Source organism: Oxyura jamaicensis, chromosome Z (genome assembly GCF_011077185.1).
Source record: "Oxyura jamaicensis isolate SHBP4307 breed ruddy duck chromosome Z, BPBGC_Ojam_1.0, whole genome shotgun sequence".
Classification (NCBI taxonomy): domain Eukaryota; kingdom Metazoa; phylum Chordata; class Aves; order Anseriformes; family Anatidae; genus Oxyura; species Oxyura jamaicensis.
This window is the reverse complement of record NC_048926.1, coordinates 27,507,753-27,524,667: the sequence shown is the minus strand read 5'-3', so window position 1 is coordinate 27,524,667 and position 16,915 is coordinate 27,507,753. Positions and strand designations below refer to the sequence as shown.

The following is a 16,915-nucleotide window of genomic DNA, read 5'->3' as shown; positions in this document are numbered from 1 at the left end:
ATATATACATACATACATATATATATATGTATATATATACATATATATATATATATAGCCAGGTTCCAGATTTTGTTGCTTATTTATTTTATCATAGGAACTAATATGGCTGTAAAGGTGGAGAGGACTGATCTTAAAAAGTGCAGTGTTGGGAACTACACCACCTTAAAGAGACATTTCTGAGAGTAAGTGGGATATTTTTCTGGCAGAGGCAAGATATTTACAAGGAGTGTAAAGGCAATTTCATAGATCATGCTGAGTATCTACTTGGTCTTGTCCCCTCTAGTCCAAGAAAGAATGCAGCTGAACATATTACTCTAGAAAGTTTTCTGATTTCTCTGCTCAACCAAGACTTCCTTGAAAGACAGCTCCTTTTTCAAATGAGTTATTATGCAGCAAAGGACAAGTTAAATGTATATAATAAAATATATGGAAAACAATGTCCTGTGTACTTCTGAAATACACTTCATTTTGAAAAACATCTTTCAGTTGTCCTGAATTCACTTACATTCCACTTGAACTTGGTATACGCTCTTTATTTTTAAAGAAGTATGTACATCAGCTGTAGAGTTAATTACATTTAGAAAAACAACCCGTACATTAAAGCTTCACACATCAACAGTTTTTTCTCCTTTTCATTCAGAATCTTTCTTATGCCAAGTCTGAATACTGAAAGACAGAACCATCTCCTGCAAACTCAGACTGCACAAACACAGTTTTATATGATTGATTAACTGGTAGGTGTGAGAATTGTTACTTCTGTAAGGTGAGAAGTTTCTTATAATGGTAGACAGCTGCAACAACAGGCTTCTAGCCTTAGCAAGCCATAAGTATATGACTTTACATTTAATTATAACTTACTGTGTATTGAACATTACAACAAGGTATTCTGAATCAAGAACTTGGCAGGTAAGTGAAGAAGGTAGTAATATTTGGAAATGATGTACCATATATAGAGGATTTAAACTATTGAGCTGTGATCTCCAAATGACATGGGAATAATTAAATGACTTATTAAATCTTTATTTCCTTATAAGCAATGGAATGGTTTGGAGCCATTTGTCTTATATCTTGAAGATGTGGGAATCAAGGTGCTAGTCAAACAACTCATGCAATTGATGGAGTGTACTTAATGAAATGTACTTTCAGCATCTTTGTGATATTGTATGGGAATCAGAGGATATAAAGCTGGGAATGACTCATTAAAAACAGCATGAGTGGAATTTTTCTGAAAGGCTTGGAGATTACTGGTCAAGCTGTGTTAATGAGGGAAAAAATCTGACTCAGATAAGAGGAAATCTAAAAACTGTTTTTCTCTGTGAAGTATTGCTGGCCCTGTAAGGGCTCTTTTTTGGCATCCGTTCCAAAATAAAATCTGATCAGATTTCGTAATTTCGAGCTTGCTAGCCAAGATAAACTGGAAGAGATAAATGGCAAAATTACATCATTTTCTCAATGAAATGACTCTCTTTTTTTTGTGTGTAACTAGAGCAAGACTTGCAAATGCTAGGTGCTGCTGCTGCTCATTAAATGTATTGGTGTGAACAGACATTAGAGCAAAATTTCGACATTGTCCATGCTATTTCACTTGAAGAATTGATGAATACTTCCATACCGACTGAAACATAGCAAAATACAAGCACCTTGTTTGCCAGAGGAAAAGCTTCTGCGACCATAACAAAACCCAAGTCTTTTCAAATCCTTACAAAATTGCACTTCACTATCTCACAAAAAGTTAGCATTTCTTCTTAATTTGTTTCCCATTTTTCATTGTAAGTCGTTAAACTAACATACACACTGCAGTAAATGAAAGTATGTGGATGTGTTAGTTCTGAGAGGGACAGCACTTTCGTCCACACCATATTTAACAGTTCTCTTGCTTATGCTGTGAAATGTTTACTATTTTCAGATTTTTTGACACCTATGGTTAGAAGTGTTCATATATATTTTAAAGAGATAATAAATCAAACACTAAAGTATGTTGCGTTTGGTAAGTAGAAAATTGTGTATAAGTCTCTACCACCACAGATAAAGGAAAATAAACTTCTGTACCCACCCCGTAGTCTGTTTATACATCAAATGGTTAAGTATAAAAATGTTATTGTTTAAAACCTAGTGCATTTCTTTATCCCCTTTAAATGCTTTATTGTTTTCATGTACGTATTTTACCTTAATTTATTTTTATTGATTTAGCCTGTTGATTTCTAAAGACTACTACAAAATTTCAGGCTTTGGTAAATTACAGTTCATGCTAAAAGCTATCTGTTTCTCATTTTCCAGCTGTTTTAAAAAGTCCATTTAAATGCCTATAAGCATTGTTTGTTTTTCCATTTTTCTTTCCAGTAATTCTTTCAAACTTTTGTTCCTGTGCTTGAAATACAAGTAATCAGAGAGAGAATGGCCAAGTCTGGCCTTTTCAAAAGATCTAAAGCTCAGGTGTTCTTTATTGTTTGTGGCGTCTCTCTCTCCTTGGCTCTCCTGGTTGTCTGAATCCCCTATTCTTTTCTCCAGTCCTCCCTCACTTAACATTTCTTCATTCTCATTGCAGTAGGACTCTCTGAAGCTCTTCATCACGCAGTCTGGTTTGCCAGACAAATCTTGAGGTGTATATAGCTTGTTGTTGTCATGATGATACATGCCAGGGCTGTACTGCTCTGCCTCATAGCAGTTGTCTTCCTCTTCTTCCTGGCATGAGCTTCCCTTGGCACTCTCACCATCTGAATGAAATGAGATTCCTTTCCCTTGGCTCTTCTGGGAAAGATCAAAGGGCTCTTCCTGTTCCAAGCTTCTCAAGACATTTGTCTGGGATAGAGCAATTCTTCCTCTTCCAAAACCTTGTAGCGTTAAGAGGGGGGAGAAAAGGAACAATTTATATACACCAAATTTTACTACATGATACATGGTTAAAACAGCAAATTTGAGGTGGCCTTCTATTTGATATTTTACCTCTGTCTTCCACTCAGCTATCTCCAAACATTTACATCTCATGACATCCCCTTTGAGATGCTGTTTAAAGAAGTGCTAATTGGATTCACCTCACAAACAGGTCAAGACACAAAAAACATTCTGCTGTTCATGCCAGACATTTGGTGAGAGAGCTAGGAATAAAGGTGAAGTGTCTCGCCTCTTGTAAACTATTTTTGCCAGTGAACCTACCCACTTCCTTCTTCCTATTTTTTTTTCAGTGAACACTTTGATCTAAACCATCACATACCAAAATCAAAGTTCTAGTTTTTGCATATTTTTTTCCAGAGGAGTGGAAGAGATTAAAAATGTGTTAACATGTTTGTTCTGTGGACACTCCGGTTCAAAGTTACTACACTAAAATGAAAACACAATTCTGTCTTATCAGTCCACTACCTCCTCTCTCCTCAACTTTTTTTGCTCTCATCCAGTGCCACTGAAAAGCTTAATGACCTAGTTATCTCTTCAGCTTGAGGAAATCATAGCCAAATGAAGATTTTGAACTGCACTGTATAAAACTGAGTGTGGTCCTGGGTCTGTTTTGTCTTAGTATTTGTCAAAGCACCTCCTCTCTGTTCTTGCTAGAAATCCAATCATTGCCATCAGGATGCAGAGAAGATTCAGATATTACAGGTACAGTCCGTCTTAATTTAAAAAATGGTGACAGAACTGGGATGAGGATTTCACTCAGCAGCAAAAATCCAGCAGAAATTATTTTACTTGCTTAGCTTTTTTTTTTTTTTTTTTCTTTTCAGTAATTTGATCCATTGTCTGCAGGATTTATATGGCCTCCAGCCTCTCTAGATACAGCTGTTACTTTGCAGCTGTGTTGTATTTGTTAAAACAGCTCATGAGCAGGTGGCAGCCTTTCCAAATTTTCTTGCGTCTGATGAGCCTAAAGACTGAAGAATTGCTGTATACTGAAAAGCACTTAGGCTGTCTTCAATTACAAGTGTAATCAAGTAACTGAGGGGGGTGGGGAGGGAGAAAAAAAAAAGAAAAAGAAAAAGAAAAAAAAAAGAAAAAAAGGAAAAAAGTAAAAAGAGCTATTTGCAGCATTACTTGTTAGGATCTTTGTAAATTTTGTCCCAAATGTCATTAAAAGATGTGTTCTCCATACACATTAGGTTGCATCAAAGCCTAAATTTTAGGCTGCAATAATTATTACCCTCAAGAGAGTCTAAACAATCTAGACCCCCAGACAGTCTAAACAAACAAAATATCTTGAATATTCAAATGCTCAAAACAATCCTCCCTAATACCCTCACTTCTCTAGATAGCATTGGCTTGTGTGCACATGATTTTAGGAAGTGTATGTGTTGGGTCAGAGGTAGGAAATATTTTTGCCAGATACCCTGAACTGTCAAAAGCCCATAAACTTTGAGATGAGGGAGGATTGCCTTCCTCCATTCACATGTGTCTCTGTAAACTGGATTTGAGCTTACAGCCTTTGATTATTGTCAGATGCATCAATATGGCACAGAATAAATGCATCTTGAGCAGAAAGGCTCCTGTACATTCAGGCTTCCATTCCAACCTGAAATCCAATAAGCAATGAGAAATACCTGTGAAAGCTTCCAGACTTTTTTCTTCTGTCAGCTTTGAATGGATTTATGATTTATTCTCATGTTAAAAATGTGTAGGTACCACAAACATGAGAGAAATACCATAAATTCCTAACCAGATATGTCTGAGGAATAATGTGCTCTTGTCAGTGGTTGCTAGGGTGTGGTCTGTAAGCATTCAGGAGTCAAACTGGTCCAAAACTGAAAAATTTATTCAGAAATAATGGAACTACACCTTCAGTCAGGAAAGTAGTTGAGTCCCCCCAAGGAAGTGGTTAAGTCCCCATCCCTGGAAGTATTCAAAAGACAAGCAGGTGTGATGTTTAGGGATATGATTTAGTGGTAGACTTGGCAGTGCTAGGTTAATGGTTGGACTTAATAATCTTAGAGGGTCTTATGGACTTGATAATCTTAGAGAATCTTAACCTAAATGATTCTAAGATAAATGCATTATCAGCTACGTCCTCCAAGTATATCCTTGTCCAGCTACATGTGCTAGTCTCACTAAGGATGAGACTCCAACAGCACACTGTCATTTGTGTGTCAGGGCTACCCACATGCTAGAAGAAGCTCTGCAGTGCTACGGATATTGCACCATCCCCACAGTGATGAAGACTGGGAGCTGTGGCCTTAAGTACAAGATCATTTGGTGTGGCTTGATAAATCCTGTGATTTAGCACTACTGACTGTATTCTCCCTAACACCTGAAAACAGCAATGTAGTGCACTGAAACGACTTCCTTTGTGCTCACAAGTGCTGTCTCATTTTTTCTCCAACTATTACTCAATCTTAGTCTGTACCTCTGTCTCATCAGAAATCTAGTTTTATGGGTATCTCTGATCTATAACACTGCAATAATATAGATAGTTAATGATAACTTCCCAGGCATATGGGTTTCAATCTCTTCCAATAGGATTGGATCTATGATATAAAATTGTAGATCTGTGGTACAAAGCCCGTTCAGACTTACTGATGTGTGTTTTCAAACCTTTCAGAGAATAAGTTTTCTGATAAATATTACCTTGAGAATGAAATCCTCTTTCCATGACCCCATGTTTGACTTTCATGTGCCTTGTTAGGTTCCCCTTCAAGGTGAATTTGCTGGGACAGTAGAGACATTTGAAAGGCTTACTGTCTGAGTGCAAGTGCATGTGTCCCATTAAATTGTGCATTCTGTTGAACTCCTTTCCACATAGCTGTCAAAAACAGTAAAAATAAAAATGATTAGTTTTTGTAGGGGTATTTCCAAGGAGAATATTTTTAAAGGCAAATGTAACCTATCCTTCCCAGCTTGAGCCTTAGCTTCTTCTGGCTGCAGCTTGTTTTTTCAAAGATATAAGTGAAATCCTAAAGACAATAATATGTGGTTGAGTTTCATTCATTTACAGCTTTCTGCAGTGCCACCATTTTTAAAATTTGGTGAGTAGGAGAGACTCATGGTCAAAGATTCCCTAATATCAGGGGGTGTTGTTTTAAGGAGAGGGGAGACTTCAGTACATAACCTGAAAAGTTCTTAACTTGAATGAAATTCAGAGTTTAACTCTCTGTCTCAGTGCACTATTTAGTTTGTAGTCTGTGAATCTAGCCTGTAATCAAGAATAATGTCAGGCAGAGATGGAGATACAAGATAAAATGAAAGGTTTTTATAAAACAGTCAGGCAGAATATCACTTCTCCTTTAGTGTAATGGAAATGACTACACATTTTGCTTAAAGCCAGAAAAAGCAATTCCTTTTTTTCTTTGCTTCTTGCTCCCCACATTCTTCTCTGATCATCTCATCTTCTGTTTACCAGCTTCTGTGTTTTGGTGTGTCTGGTGAGTAAGCTGGAATTTAAACAGTCATGGGGCTGCAAGAATGACTCAGCTTTCCCTGAAGCACATTCCTGACAGCTTGAGGCATTGATCCTGCAGGTTTCCCTTTGATGAAACAATAAGTATTATCTTCTTTGGTGTTATTTTTCTAGATGGGTCCTTTTGTAGTCTCATTCCTTATAAATCAAATGTAGTCTCAAGACATGGAATTTTGACATCACTATTATAAGCTTCTAGTCTTACTTGTCTTCTGGTCTTTCCTTATCAGGATTTATAATTTTATTCATATTCAAGTGGCTATTTCCATCCCATGTAAACTTCTGTGTTTACTTTCTACTTTTACCCCTTTTTTTGAATTGATTTTAGACAAATAGTCATACCATCAAAGTCATCTTGTTGCCATCCCTGTTACTATGTGAGCCAGAATCTCTGAGTAAGAGATTATTTTTTTATTTTTCAAGGAGTGTACTCATCTGGGTGAAAATGATTAAAAAACAGTTACTGAGGTTCCACCAAATTTTGGTCTAATCTGACCAAATTTTGACTCAATTTATTTTGACAGTACAGGTCAGGCATAGTACTTTTTGTTTCAAATTCACACAGCCATCAGCTGCAATATCTGAATGAAACCTAAGTAGTGAAATGAACCTAGGTGAAATAGTATTGAATCCTTTGCTCTTGAAACCAAAATGGAAAAGCAGTTCACTAATAATAAAACAAACAAACAAACAAACAAAAAAAAAAAGGGGTATTATTTTTAAATAAAAACTAGAGCTAAGTGAATGCTCCCAAGGGAAAATTTCTGGAAATACTAATTTGCTTAAAAATATATTTTCTAGAGCTACATTATGTCTGTAATTTTCTCTCTGTGATTTTGCTAAAATTAATGTTCTAGCAAAAAAAAATAAAATTATCAGCAAAGTCTTCACAGAGAAAGTGTGGGAAAAAAAAATAGCCACTGAAAATGAGTTAGTAATCTATGAAAATAAGATATCAGATTCCAAGGGTCATCCACCCACTCAGGAAAGAGAACTGTCTCTCCTTTGCATTCAAAGAAAGCTGATGACTTATATTAAGTGAAAAGAATGCACCAAAAATCTTCTGAAAGTGCAGTGAGGAAACAACAAGAAGAAGGACTGAGGAGCAAAGAAAATCACAAGGAAGAAGTGCAGCAGATTGGATCTTGACAGCTGCTTAAACTGTATACGATGTGTTAATATTTCTCTGTCTATAAGAATGCCAATAATAATACTTCTCTACAACATCTTAGCAGAAGGCTTCTGGTTATCTGCTTGTATTGTGCCTGACCTGCGTTCTCACTAACTTTTGCTTTCTGATAACTAGGTCTTTACTTCTTCATCAGTGTTGTTAAGAAAGGAAAATCTAATTGAACAGGTGAAGGGTTAGAGTACTTCATGAAAACCTATATCTTTATGAAGTATTGAGTATTAAGTTTGATCTAGTAGGAGCATTTTTTTTTCTGGTTAGGCAGCATTTATTCTTCTTTCTTTATAACAAAAGGAGAGGTGACCTCCTAAAAGATAGTTCCTCGCAGTGTAACAGTTTTATGTGCCTGAATAAAGAGTGTAGGCTTTCCATTTCCCAAATTCACACATGTTCTTAGAGATGTATAATATGTTACTGTCCTGCAGTGTCTTCTGGGGACATGAGGAAGTGGTGCCAGAGTAGAGAGATGTGGCAGGAAAATGAAAGAAATGCAGATATGGGAATTGTTTTCAGAATGATGGTTCTATGTGGCATGGTATCTGGGTAAGCTGCCCCTTTCAAAAGACACAAAATGAGTTTTGGAAGAATGTCCGTGATTTAGAGGGTGAAGGGAGCTGTTCTGAAGCTCAAATGCTGGACAACAGCAACTCAGAGCTAGCTGAAATTCACAGCCAGTTCTTAAACAACTGCCTGGATCTGCACACCAAACTAGGAAGGGGAAAATGTTTTCTTCCTCTTGGACAGGGTTGGGACCACTGTTGAGCAATGTGAAAGATGACCCAGAGCCATGGGAGAGATCTCCCCAAGTCACCACAGAGCATCTTAGCTCTCAGAGGGATGTAACGTTCATGCAAGAGAACTTGGAATAACAGAAACAACGTAGTTGCTTGCAGACCTTAGTCTCTACAGTAAAGACAAAATAAAATTCTCATCCTGAAGAGAAAAACCTCAGCTGTAAATCTTTGATGCACTGGCTGCTGAAAAAGACTTCAGTATATTTTGCAAGAAATGCTGTATTAGTTCAACAGCAGACTTTTTCTTCTTAAACCGCTGCATGAAATATCACCCTGCTACTTCTCTCTGTCTTGTTTTGTTTCTTCCAAAAGTACTTAAAACTCATATTTTCTTTGGGTTTAACTCCTGATCTAAACCCACAATTTTATGAGCAATGGGCAAAAGTGGTATAGGTTGGAAGTTCTGAAAAAACATTACCAAATGGGAATGAAGACTGAATATGTCCCGTACTACCTTGCTTCAACACCGGAGCAGAGCCCAATTCATCTGAAATATGTAAGCAACTTCCTACTTGGCAAAGAAGATATTTTGACCTGTGACCATAAACCAGAATTGTTTAGGCTCACCTTTAACTACATATTTACAGTAGTAGAAAGAGAGTTCAAAAATTCTGCTGCAAAGTGCATTTGGCTGGCTGCACTGGAGAAAGCCTGATTACATTCTTTATTACGTGTCTGGAACATTACTGACTTTATCGCTTAAAGCAACTGTTAATTTCAGAGGAGCTTCCTTTACAAATCAGAATTAGCACTTCTGAACAATTTGGTACAACTCTTTCAGAAATACTCAGTGGTTTTGTTTAACACAAAAATAAAGAAGGAAGCATGGACTCAGGCCTTTAAGAGCTACAGAGATGTTCACTCTTCAGAGAAAAATCAAACAAGAATCCAAGCTGCAGCTGGATGCGGAAACAGAAGGGACAGCACTTTGCTACTCCCTCATTTCATATCTGTGCTTAGCTGTGATTATACACATATGAAAGCCTTTTTTTTTCTTTCTTTCTTTCTTTCTTTTTTTTATTTTCTTCTGTGAGAAAAAGGTAAAGAAAACCATTGCATGTGGTGAAGTAGAAAGACTACTGCTGTGCTCTCTTTCCCTTGCATTCTTTTTTTTTTTTTTTTTTCTTCATAAGAAGGGTGTTCCTTTCCTCAAAGAGAGAGGGAGAGGGAGAAAGACTGTAAACTGTCCAAAAGGACCGTGAGAAAACAGGAAGCTTTGAAAAGTACAAGAGAAAGCAAGATGAAATCTATTTGCAGGCGGTTCCCCGGGGACATGTGAGCCATTGTTAAGCAGGCTGTTCATACAGCTATATCCTTCCTTCTGCCGAGGAGGAGCTTGGTGCCAAAAGGCTGCTATCTGGTCATTGCCTTAACCCTCTGAATACCAGCCAGAAATACTTGTGAGACTTTCAGGGGCTCTGACAGGGAGTTGAGGGATGTTCCTAATGCCAAAGAGCAAACCATGGTTCTCCCGTTGCTTATTGTCAAGACCTTCCCTTAGTTCAGGGACACTAAAGTTGATTCATAAACCAACAGCCACAGATGAAACTGGTTCACTGTGCTTACTTGTTTCTTCTCTCCTAGGAACATTGGGTGGGGACAAAGAATTAAGAAATGTACAAGAAAAACAGGTGTTCCTAAAAAGCTTTTGTTACTGGCTGGAAAACATACTGTTGGTACTCCAGTTCCTGACTCACACTGTTGACATCTCCAAGTTTTAATAGTCTGTCATCATCAACTCCTAGCATGAACACAAACTTCCAGCTAACTGACACATTTCTCAGAAACAGCATGGATCCTAATGATTCTATGAAGATACTACATCCAGAAAAGCTTATCAAACAATGGATTTTCTTTTCTGAAATGTGAGGGGTCAGAGAATGACTGACCAAAAGGGAACAAAGCACTAGGTTTACAGGTGTATTTAAAGAATGAAAGTCTCCAGCACACTTGGCATGGAACTACCCAGGTATTTCAGTAACAAACATTCTTTTATCAATATAGAATAAGTGTTAGTATAGAAAATAATGTTTTAATAGGGTATAAATTGAAAGGAAACAAATGCTAAAGTTGAAAGTCTTTGTTCTTACTTTTTTTTCAAAGTGAAACACTTCAATGTTATCAAAGCAAAATGAAGAATTCAGAAATACTAACTCTGATATTTTTCTATTAAAACTACTACAGAAAGCAATATTTTCTTGTGATGTTTTGGAGGTGTATTTTCAAGAGAGAATTGTTCCATTAAAAATTCTTCATCCCACTTTGCTTCTGAGTGAAAGACTCAATTTAAGAAAATATTTAATTCCATGAAGGTGTTGGATGAAAAAGTTGTAGGAATCGCTTCCAGACCAATCTTCTGTTTCTTAGGCGTAAACAGGGTATTATGCTCCTCTCCCTATTTACAGCCCTCTTAGCCTACATCAAAGTGGGAATAAAACCCAAAGTCTTTGGCTTCACAAGGTGTGATTACAATAATGAACCAAAAAACAGCAAGAAGAACAGTTGTAGTGTCCAATTCTGAGTAGGAAAATGAACATGAGTAATTCATAAAGAAGAGATTAGTGATGAGTGCAGTCAAGAAAACCAAAGCCTCCAGACTTTATTGGGATGAGAGGAAAGAGGGAATGGAAAGGGAATGTCAGCCTCCAAAGTGCTGGAGGAATTTAAAAATCTGGGATTTCCAGATGGTATTAGAGGCTGATTTGTTATGATACTGATATCCTGCTTTGAATTTTAGTCAAGTCATTACATTTGGCCCATTCTGCAGTTCTGTTTTGCTGTGGTTTTCTTTGAGCCTTTCCCTGAACTGTTGCGTAGCATCACTGCATCACTGTATGAAGTGCTATCTGCTGCTTTTCCATGGTCCTCTGTGGGGTGCAGGATCTATGTGTTTAGTCAGTGTTTCAAGCTATTAAGCACTTAAACTTCTGTTTGGGTGGCTGTACTAGGCAAATGTCAGGTATGTTTATTGTCCTCAAACCTCAGTGGCATTTAAATGCTCACTAAGCGGAAAAAAAAAATACTACAGGATGAAAGTTACTGATATTGAAGGGGAAGGGAGTAAATCACAGATATTGAACTCAGTTCTTTTGTGCTACCTAAGCAGAACCTGGATCAAGAAAGGAAACTGGACTATTTAATACTAATTTAAATATAGCCATAGAATATGTTAGCAAGTCTTGTTTTTCTAATTTTTTAGGTGGTAATATTCCAGAAACATTCAGTGAGTTTATGCCTCTGCCAGAGGAGATACACTTACCTTGCATTTAAAAGGCTTGACATCAGAGTGAACGATCATATGTGCCTTTAGAGTCTGCTTTTGCACAAAGCTCTTGAAGCACAAATGGCATTGATATGCTCTGATATTGGTGTGGATCAGGACATGTCGCTTCATGTTGGCCAGCAAAGTAAATTCCCGGCCACATATTCCACATTTGTGCTCTTTCACACCCTGCAAGAGGAAAAAAAAAAAAAAAAAAAAAAAAAAAAAAAAAAAAAAAGATGGAATAGTTTGTAGATCATATCATTTTCAGTATGGCGATATATGAACTGTTCATTTTACATTAGCAAATCAGGTAAGCAATTATTTTGCCTTTAACATCATTTGCTCTAGTAATGAACACATATTTTATTTCTTGGCAAGTTCTTACAAGAGTCTGAGAAGCAGAGAAGGCAAACAAAATCTAAGCTTAATGAAATAAAGAATTTGGTTTCCATTGCTAAATTTACAAATCCATTAGACATAGTCAATAGCACAGCTTCTCTTCCCTTCTCTACAGCTTACGTAAGGTACTGGTCAAATGTGAACACTTGTGGACCAAGAATAAAAGGTAACCAGTTAAGAGACTGAAGAAGTGCCTGACTAGGGTAGTTTAACACCACTGGCTTCTAACAAAGATCTATCCCTGTTTTGAAGAAATAATTGAAAATAATCAGAGATATCTGAGAAATAGTTAAGCAATATCACCAAATAATGATCTACATATTATATTCACTGAAGAGAAAATACATTTTACTCTTTGTGAGAGTTGCATTAACCATAATGGAGTGACCTGTTTTATCTGGTGTTTACAGAATATTTCTGTCCTGTTTTATGTGGTGTTTACAGAATGTTTCTGTCACTCCCTATACCATATAATCAATTTACCAATAAATAGATCAGTATTCTTGGTCATACATATATGATCTAAGTGCCAGCTTCTCAGAATCATTTACATGCTACAAAAATCAATGAATTTTCCACTAAACCCTTTAGGAGTTTGAGTATAACTTGCTGCAAGTAGTGAAGATTGACCAGTGAAGTGCCAAGAGCAATTATTCATCCTGCAGGCCCCATTTACAACAAAGACATGAAATGCCAGTCTCTTTTGTGCCAGTCAGTGGTTTTTATAGAGTTAATTGCAGATCTGAAACTGTGAACACCCACAGCGACTCTCAGCATCCAGCTATCTGATTTGAGGCTGCATTTGGGCAGCTAAGTACTGTTAATTATGTTCACAGCTGAATCCACCTGCAGCTGTGGACAAAGAAGCAGAAGCTCTCTAAAGGCTCAAGGACATTGCATTTCCTATGACAAAAAAAAAAAAAAAAAAAAAAAAAAAGACCATGTTTTAAATTAGTCGAATTTTATATGGTAAATCCAAAGACAAGGGAATCTCCAAATAGAGCAGAAATGGTAATAGTATAGTAAAGAAGAAAAAGCAAATGTGGAAGTAGAGGTTGTTCAAAAGAAAATGTGCCTGTAAGACTGAAATGCAGTCGCTTTCTGTATTTTTAATGTTTTCCATATAAATGTAAAATTTGTTAAAGGAAAAACATACTCAAAACTGGAAACAACTTTTATAAAATATGTCATTTTTATGTGTTTATCATATTTTTATAATGGTGGATAACAATTTCAGACATTCTTGAATGGAGCGTTTATATTTTTCACATTTTTTAAAGTCGTGTTTTCTGGATGTGTTCCAAAGCCTACTCCTAGTCAAAACTGACATAGCTGTCATTACTGACAGCCACGGTAAGACTGCCACTTGATACAAATTGGTTGGGATTATGGTCCTATTTGTCCACTTCCATTAACTGGCATTTAAAATAATTTCTACGCAAACAGGATTTTTTTTTTTTCCCCTAAATGTCTCATTATAATGATTCTTCAAAATCTGATGAGTAATAATATGCTTTCTCCTGCCACGTACATACAGCCTACTGCATACCACCTACTTCCCAATTAAGGGAAGGAAAAGAATACATATATATTTCAGAAGAAAATTTCTGTTAAAACTTCTAGGTGTTAGACAGCTCTGCAAAATCAAATTACTTCACAGAAGGTCATTCTGAAAATAAAACCCAGAAACGGAGAGACGTGAATGCAATTATGGGAAGAAATACAGGTGTTTTAATTGAAGTCCTGTTTATAACAAAATGTTTTTGCATTTTTACTTTTGTAAAGAAAACTTACTTTTACTTTTCTGGTTTTACTTAAGATTTTCAGAGACATCTAGGTTCCATTGTTACAGTACTGCTGAGACTTCAGCTCTGCAAAAAATCCTACTGTTGGCAAATGGCCAGCATGAAGCTTTGTAGACTGGTCACCTTCCCTCTGAGGAGGTAGGTGAATCTTTAGCATTCTGTAATCTTTGTGCTACTGTCTGACACATGGTGAGAAGACAACATGTGATGGCTTACCTTGTGAGTTAGGGAGTGCTGTTTGAGATGGTGGGGCTGCACAAACTCCATGCCACATTCAGTGCAGATATAGGGACGAATGTCTTTGTGCTTCATCATGTGGTTTTGCAGCTGACTTGGGTACTGGAAGGTCTTATCACATTCAGTGCAATTGTACTGTATTGGGCCACGGTGGGTTGTTAAGTGTCTCTTCAGCTGGGCCAGGGTGGGGAAGTCCAGACCACACTCCACACAAATGTTCTCTCGGCCACTCTCATGCTTGGACTCGTGTGCTTTCAGCTCACTGGGATAGGCAAAACCTCTGCCACAGATCCTGCAGTTGTAAGGCTTGATGTCACTGTGTTGCATCATGTGTCTCTTAAGGTGACTGGTTTGAGTGAAAGCCTTGTGGCACACCTGGCATTTGTGTGGCCTCGTGCCCTGGTGTGTCAGCATATGAGTGTGCAAGTGGCTCAGCTGCTTGAAAAGCTTGCCACATCGGGAGCAAGCATGTGGCTTAATCCCGCTGTGCCCCAAGATATGGGTGACCAAATTATACTTGGATGTGTAGGACTTCTCACACATGGGACATTGCCAGCGTTTCTGTTCACCCCCAACATCAACGTAGTAGCTGTCATCTATCTGAAGGTTGACATCTACTCTTTCCACTTTCTGTTTATTTTCACCACTTTCTCTCACTTCTGCCCTCCTGAAGGGTGGCTCTGGAGGCCTTTTCATTTGAATGGGGTTCCTGAAATGAAGGTTTGGGGGCACAATAAAAGGAAACATTAAGCCAGGATGGACTTTAGGATAATAAGGGTAAGTAGCCTGCATGAATGCTGGACTACTGGGCCATGCCATGTTAGGTTTTACTTGTTCTTGCTTAATGGGCTTGGCTCCAAAATGCTCCAGAGTTCTGTAGAACTGAAAACCAAGGTTGCAGAGGTCAATCATCTGGGAACTGTACTTGGGCTGTACTGGCTGTTGAAACACCAAGGGAAGACTGGAAGACCCTATATCATTTTGATCTTCAGGTCTGTGGGGTGGTGAAGAGGAACCCTCAAGAGCAATAGAAGGAGGCATTTTTATTGGCATGCTCTTGCGTTTCCGAGACCCTCCTTCCAAGGACCCCTGAAAACTTTCCATGTCTCCAAGAGGAGGAGGGCCATAGCGGAAATGTGAGAGGTGCTGTCTGAATTCTTCACCAAATGGTGTCGTTCTGTGTGGCTTTGTAATGGGGCTCAGTGGCTGCAGGCAGCGGGAAAAGGGAGAGGCTTGTGTATTGTCCACATTAAAACCTGTGTCTTCGTTCTTCATCATATTTCTTTCTTACTTGATTCCTTAAAACAAAGAAACAGACAGACATGCAAATATCTTTATTTCATCCTGTTCTCCTGGGGTTAACACTTTATTGTCTAGTTCATTGGTTTGGAGGTTGCATTTTTTTTTTTTAATTAAATACAAATTTGGACATCCTGCTTAGCTCCATATTAGATGACAAATTTCTCATTTAAAGAAGAATTAAATTGTCTAGTGGAGAAAAAGAATATTTGGTCTTCCTGTGGTGCTAATGGTGGTTTAAATCAGGTTTGACTCATACAACGTCTTTGTAACATAAACATGTTTTAACGTGACACTCTACATTCTGTGTGGCAATGTTTCTGCTTAATTTAATTCAGCCAAGCTATTTGTGGGCAAAGTCCTGTCCTTGGCTGTACATGCACAGGCTCTAGAAATTGGCGGTGCATCTAAAGGATATGGCAATACAAACAATAATGTTCACATTTATTATGGTTGTGACATGAAAAATCAAAGCCAAAAAGTTTAAACTTCTTTGTATCATTAGCATGTGCTGCTGTGAGAGAAAACAATGGCCAAGTGATCTAAGGACACTGTGTACCATCAGGTTTTGTGCCGTGTTTCCTGGCTTCTCTCACTTTGTATTGTAATAAGAAGGTGGAGATTAATTTATTTTCTTTGTTTTAATCCCAGCGATATTTACCTGGCAGATTTAGGGAAGAAAAGCCCCTGACCACTGTCCGAACTGCATTATGGACATAATCTAAGTGGTTTTTTTTGTTTGTTTGTTTGCTTGATTCTTAACAGGAGCACAAGTTTCAACAATTACTGAGGTTTCCAGAATAATTGGCACCTCAGAATGCTCAGATACTTTCTAATGTTACAGTGTGACAAAGGAGATTAATAATTGTCCTCTATCAAAAATTGTATATTCCACTGATTGTATAGAAAGCTTCTTCTGAATTTGGAGTTAATCTAAAATACTAGTTTTGAATTTTGCTTCATATTAAACAAAGCTGCTATCTTTTGCCTTGGCTCTGTAGAGGTGGTCTTATCCAAATGTGTATGCGTGTGTGTGCCTGTGTCTATGTACATGCATCTGTCAAACCAAGCAGGAGTTACTTTGGAAAACTAAACATATTTTCCCTCTATCACTTGCATCATGTTGATGCAATTTATAGCATCATTCTTGGAAATGTCAGGTGGAGAGTATGAAGGTGTTTAGAGTAATAAAAATACTCGTGTTTCATTTTTGGGAAGCTCCATGCTGGATAAACAGGCTCCTAAAGATAGATAAAAGAACATCTCCGTGACCTAGTTAGGTTGTAGACAACAGAAGGCATCTTAAAAACCTGCTTGCAAACAGAGTATTTCCACTAAATAGGGTAGATTCTCAAACTATCTTTGAAATACTGTGTGAAACCGAAGGTTCAGTGACAGAAATTTAAGATGGAAACTTTAGACAAAGGGATCAACTAATACAGAGAAAAGGAACAAAGAAAGGAAAATTGTAGGATCTCTAAAAAGATGAAAGGAAAGGAACGGAAAGGAAAGGAAAGGAAAGGAAAGGAAAGGAAAGGAAAGGAAAGG

The 16,915-nt window shown here is 37.5% G+C and overlaps 1 protein-coding gene across 2 annotated transcripts in view; it reads right to left on the bottom strand.

Annotated features, from left to right (window-relative positions):
- Positions 1-515: 515 nt before the first annotated feature.
- Positions 516-16,915, bottom strand: part of ZNF366 (zinc finger protein 366) — a 33,347-nt gene continuing 16,947 nt past the window's right edge. For both annotated transcript variants that reach the window (XM_035310338.1, XM_035310337.1), the window contains exons 3-6: positions 14,048-15,366; positions 11,622-11,813; positions 5,551-5,725; positions 516-2,834 (exon numbers count right to left, since the gene is read on the bottom strand). In XM_035310338.1, the coding sequence (XP_035166229.1) occupies positions 2,299-2,834; positions 5,551-5,725; positions 11,622-11,813; positions 14,048-15,346 (2,202 nt within the window). In that variant the 5' untranslated portion in view covers positions 15,347-15,366 and the 3' untranslated portion in view covers positions 516-2,298. The remainder of the gene's footprint in view (positions 2,835-5,550; positions 5,726-11,621; positions 11,814-14,047; positions 15,367-16,915) is intronic.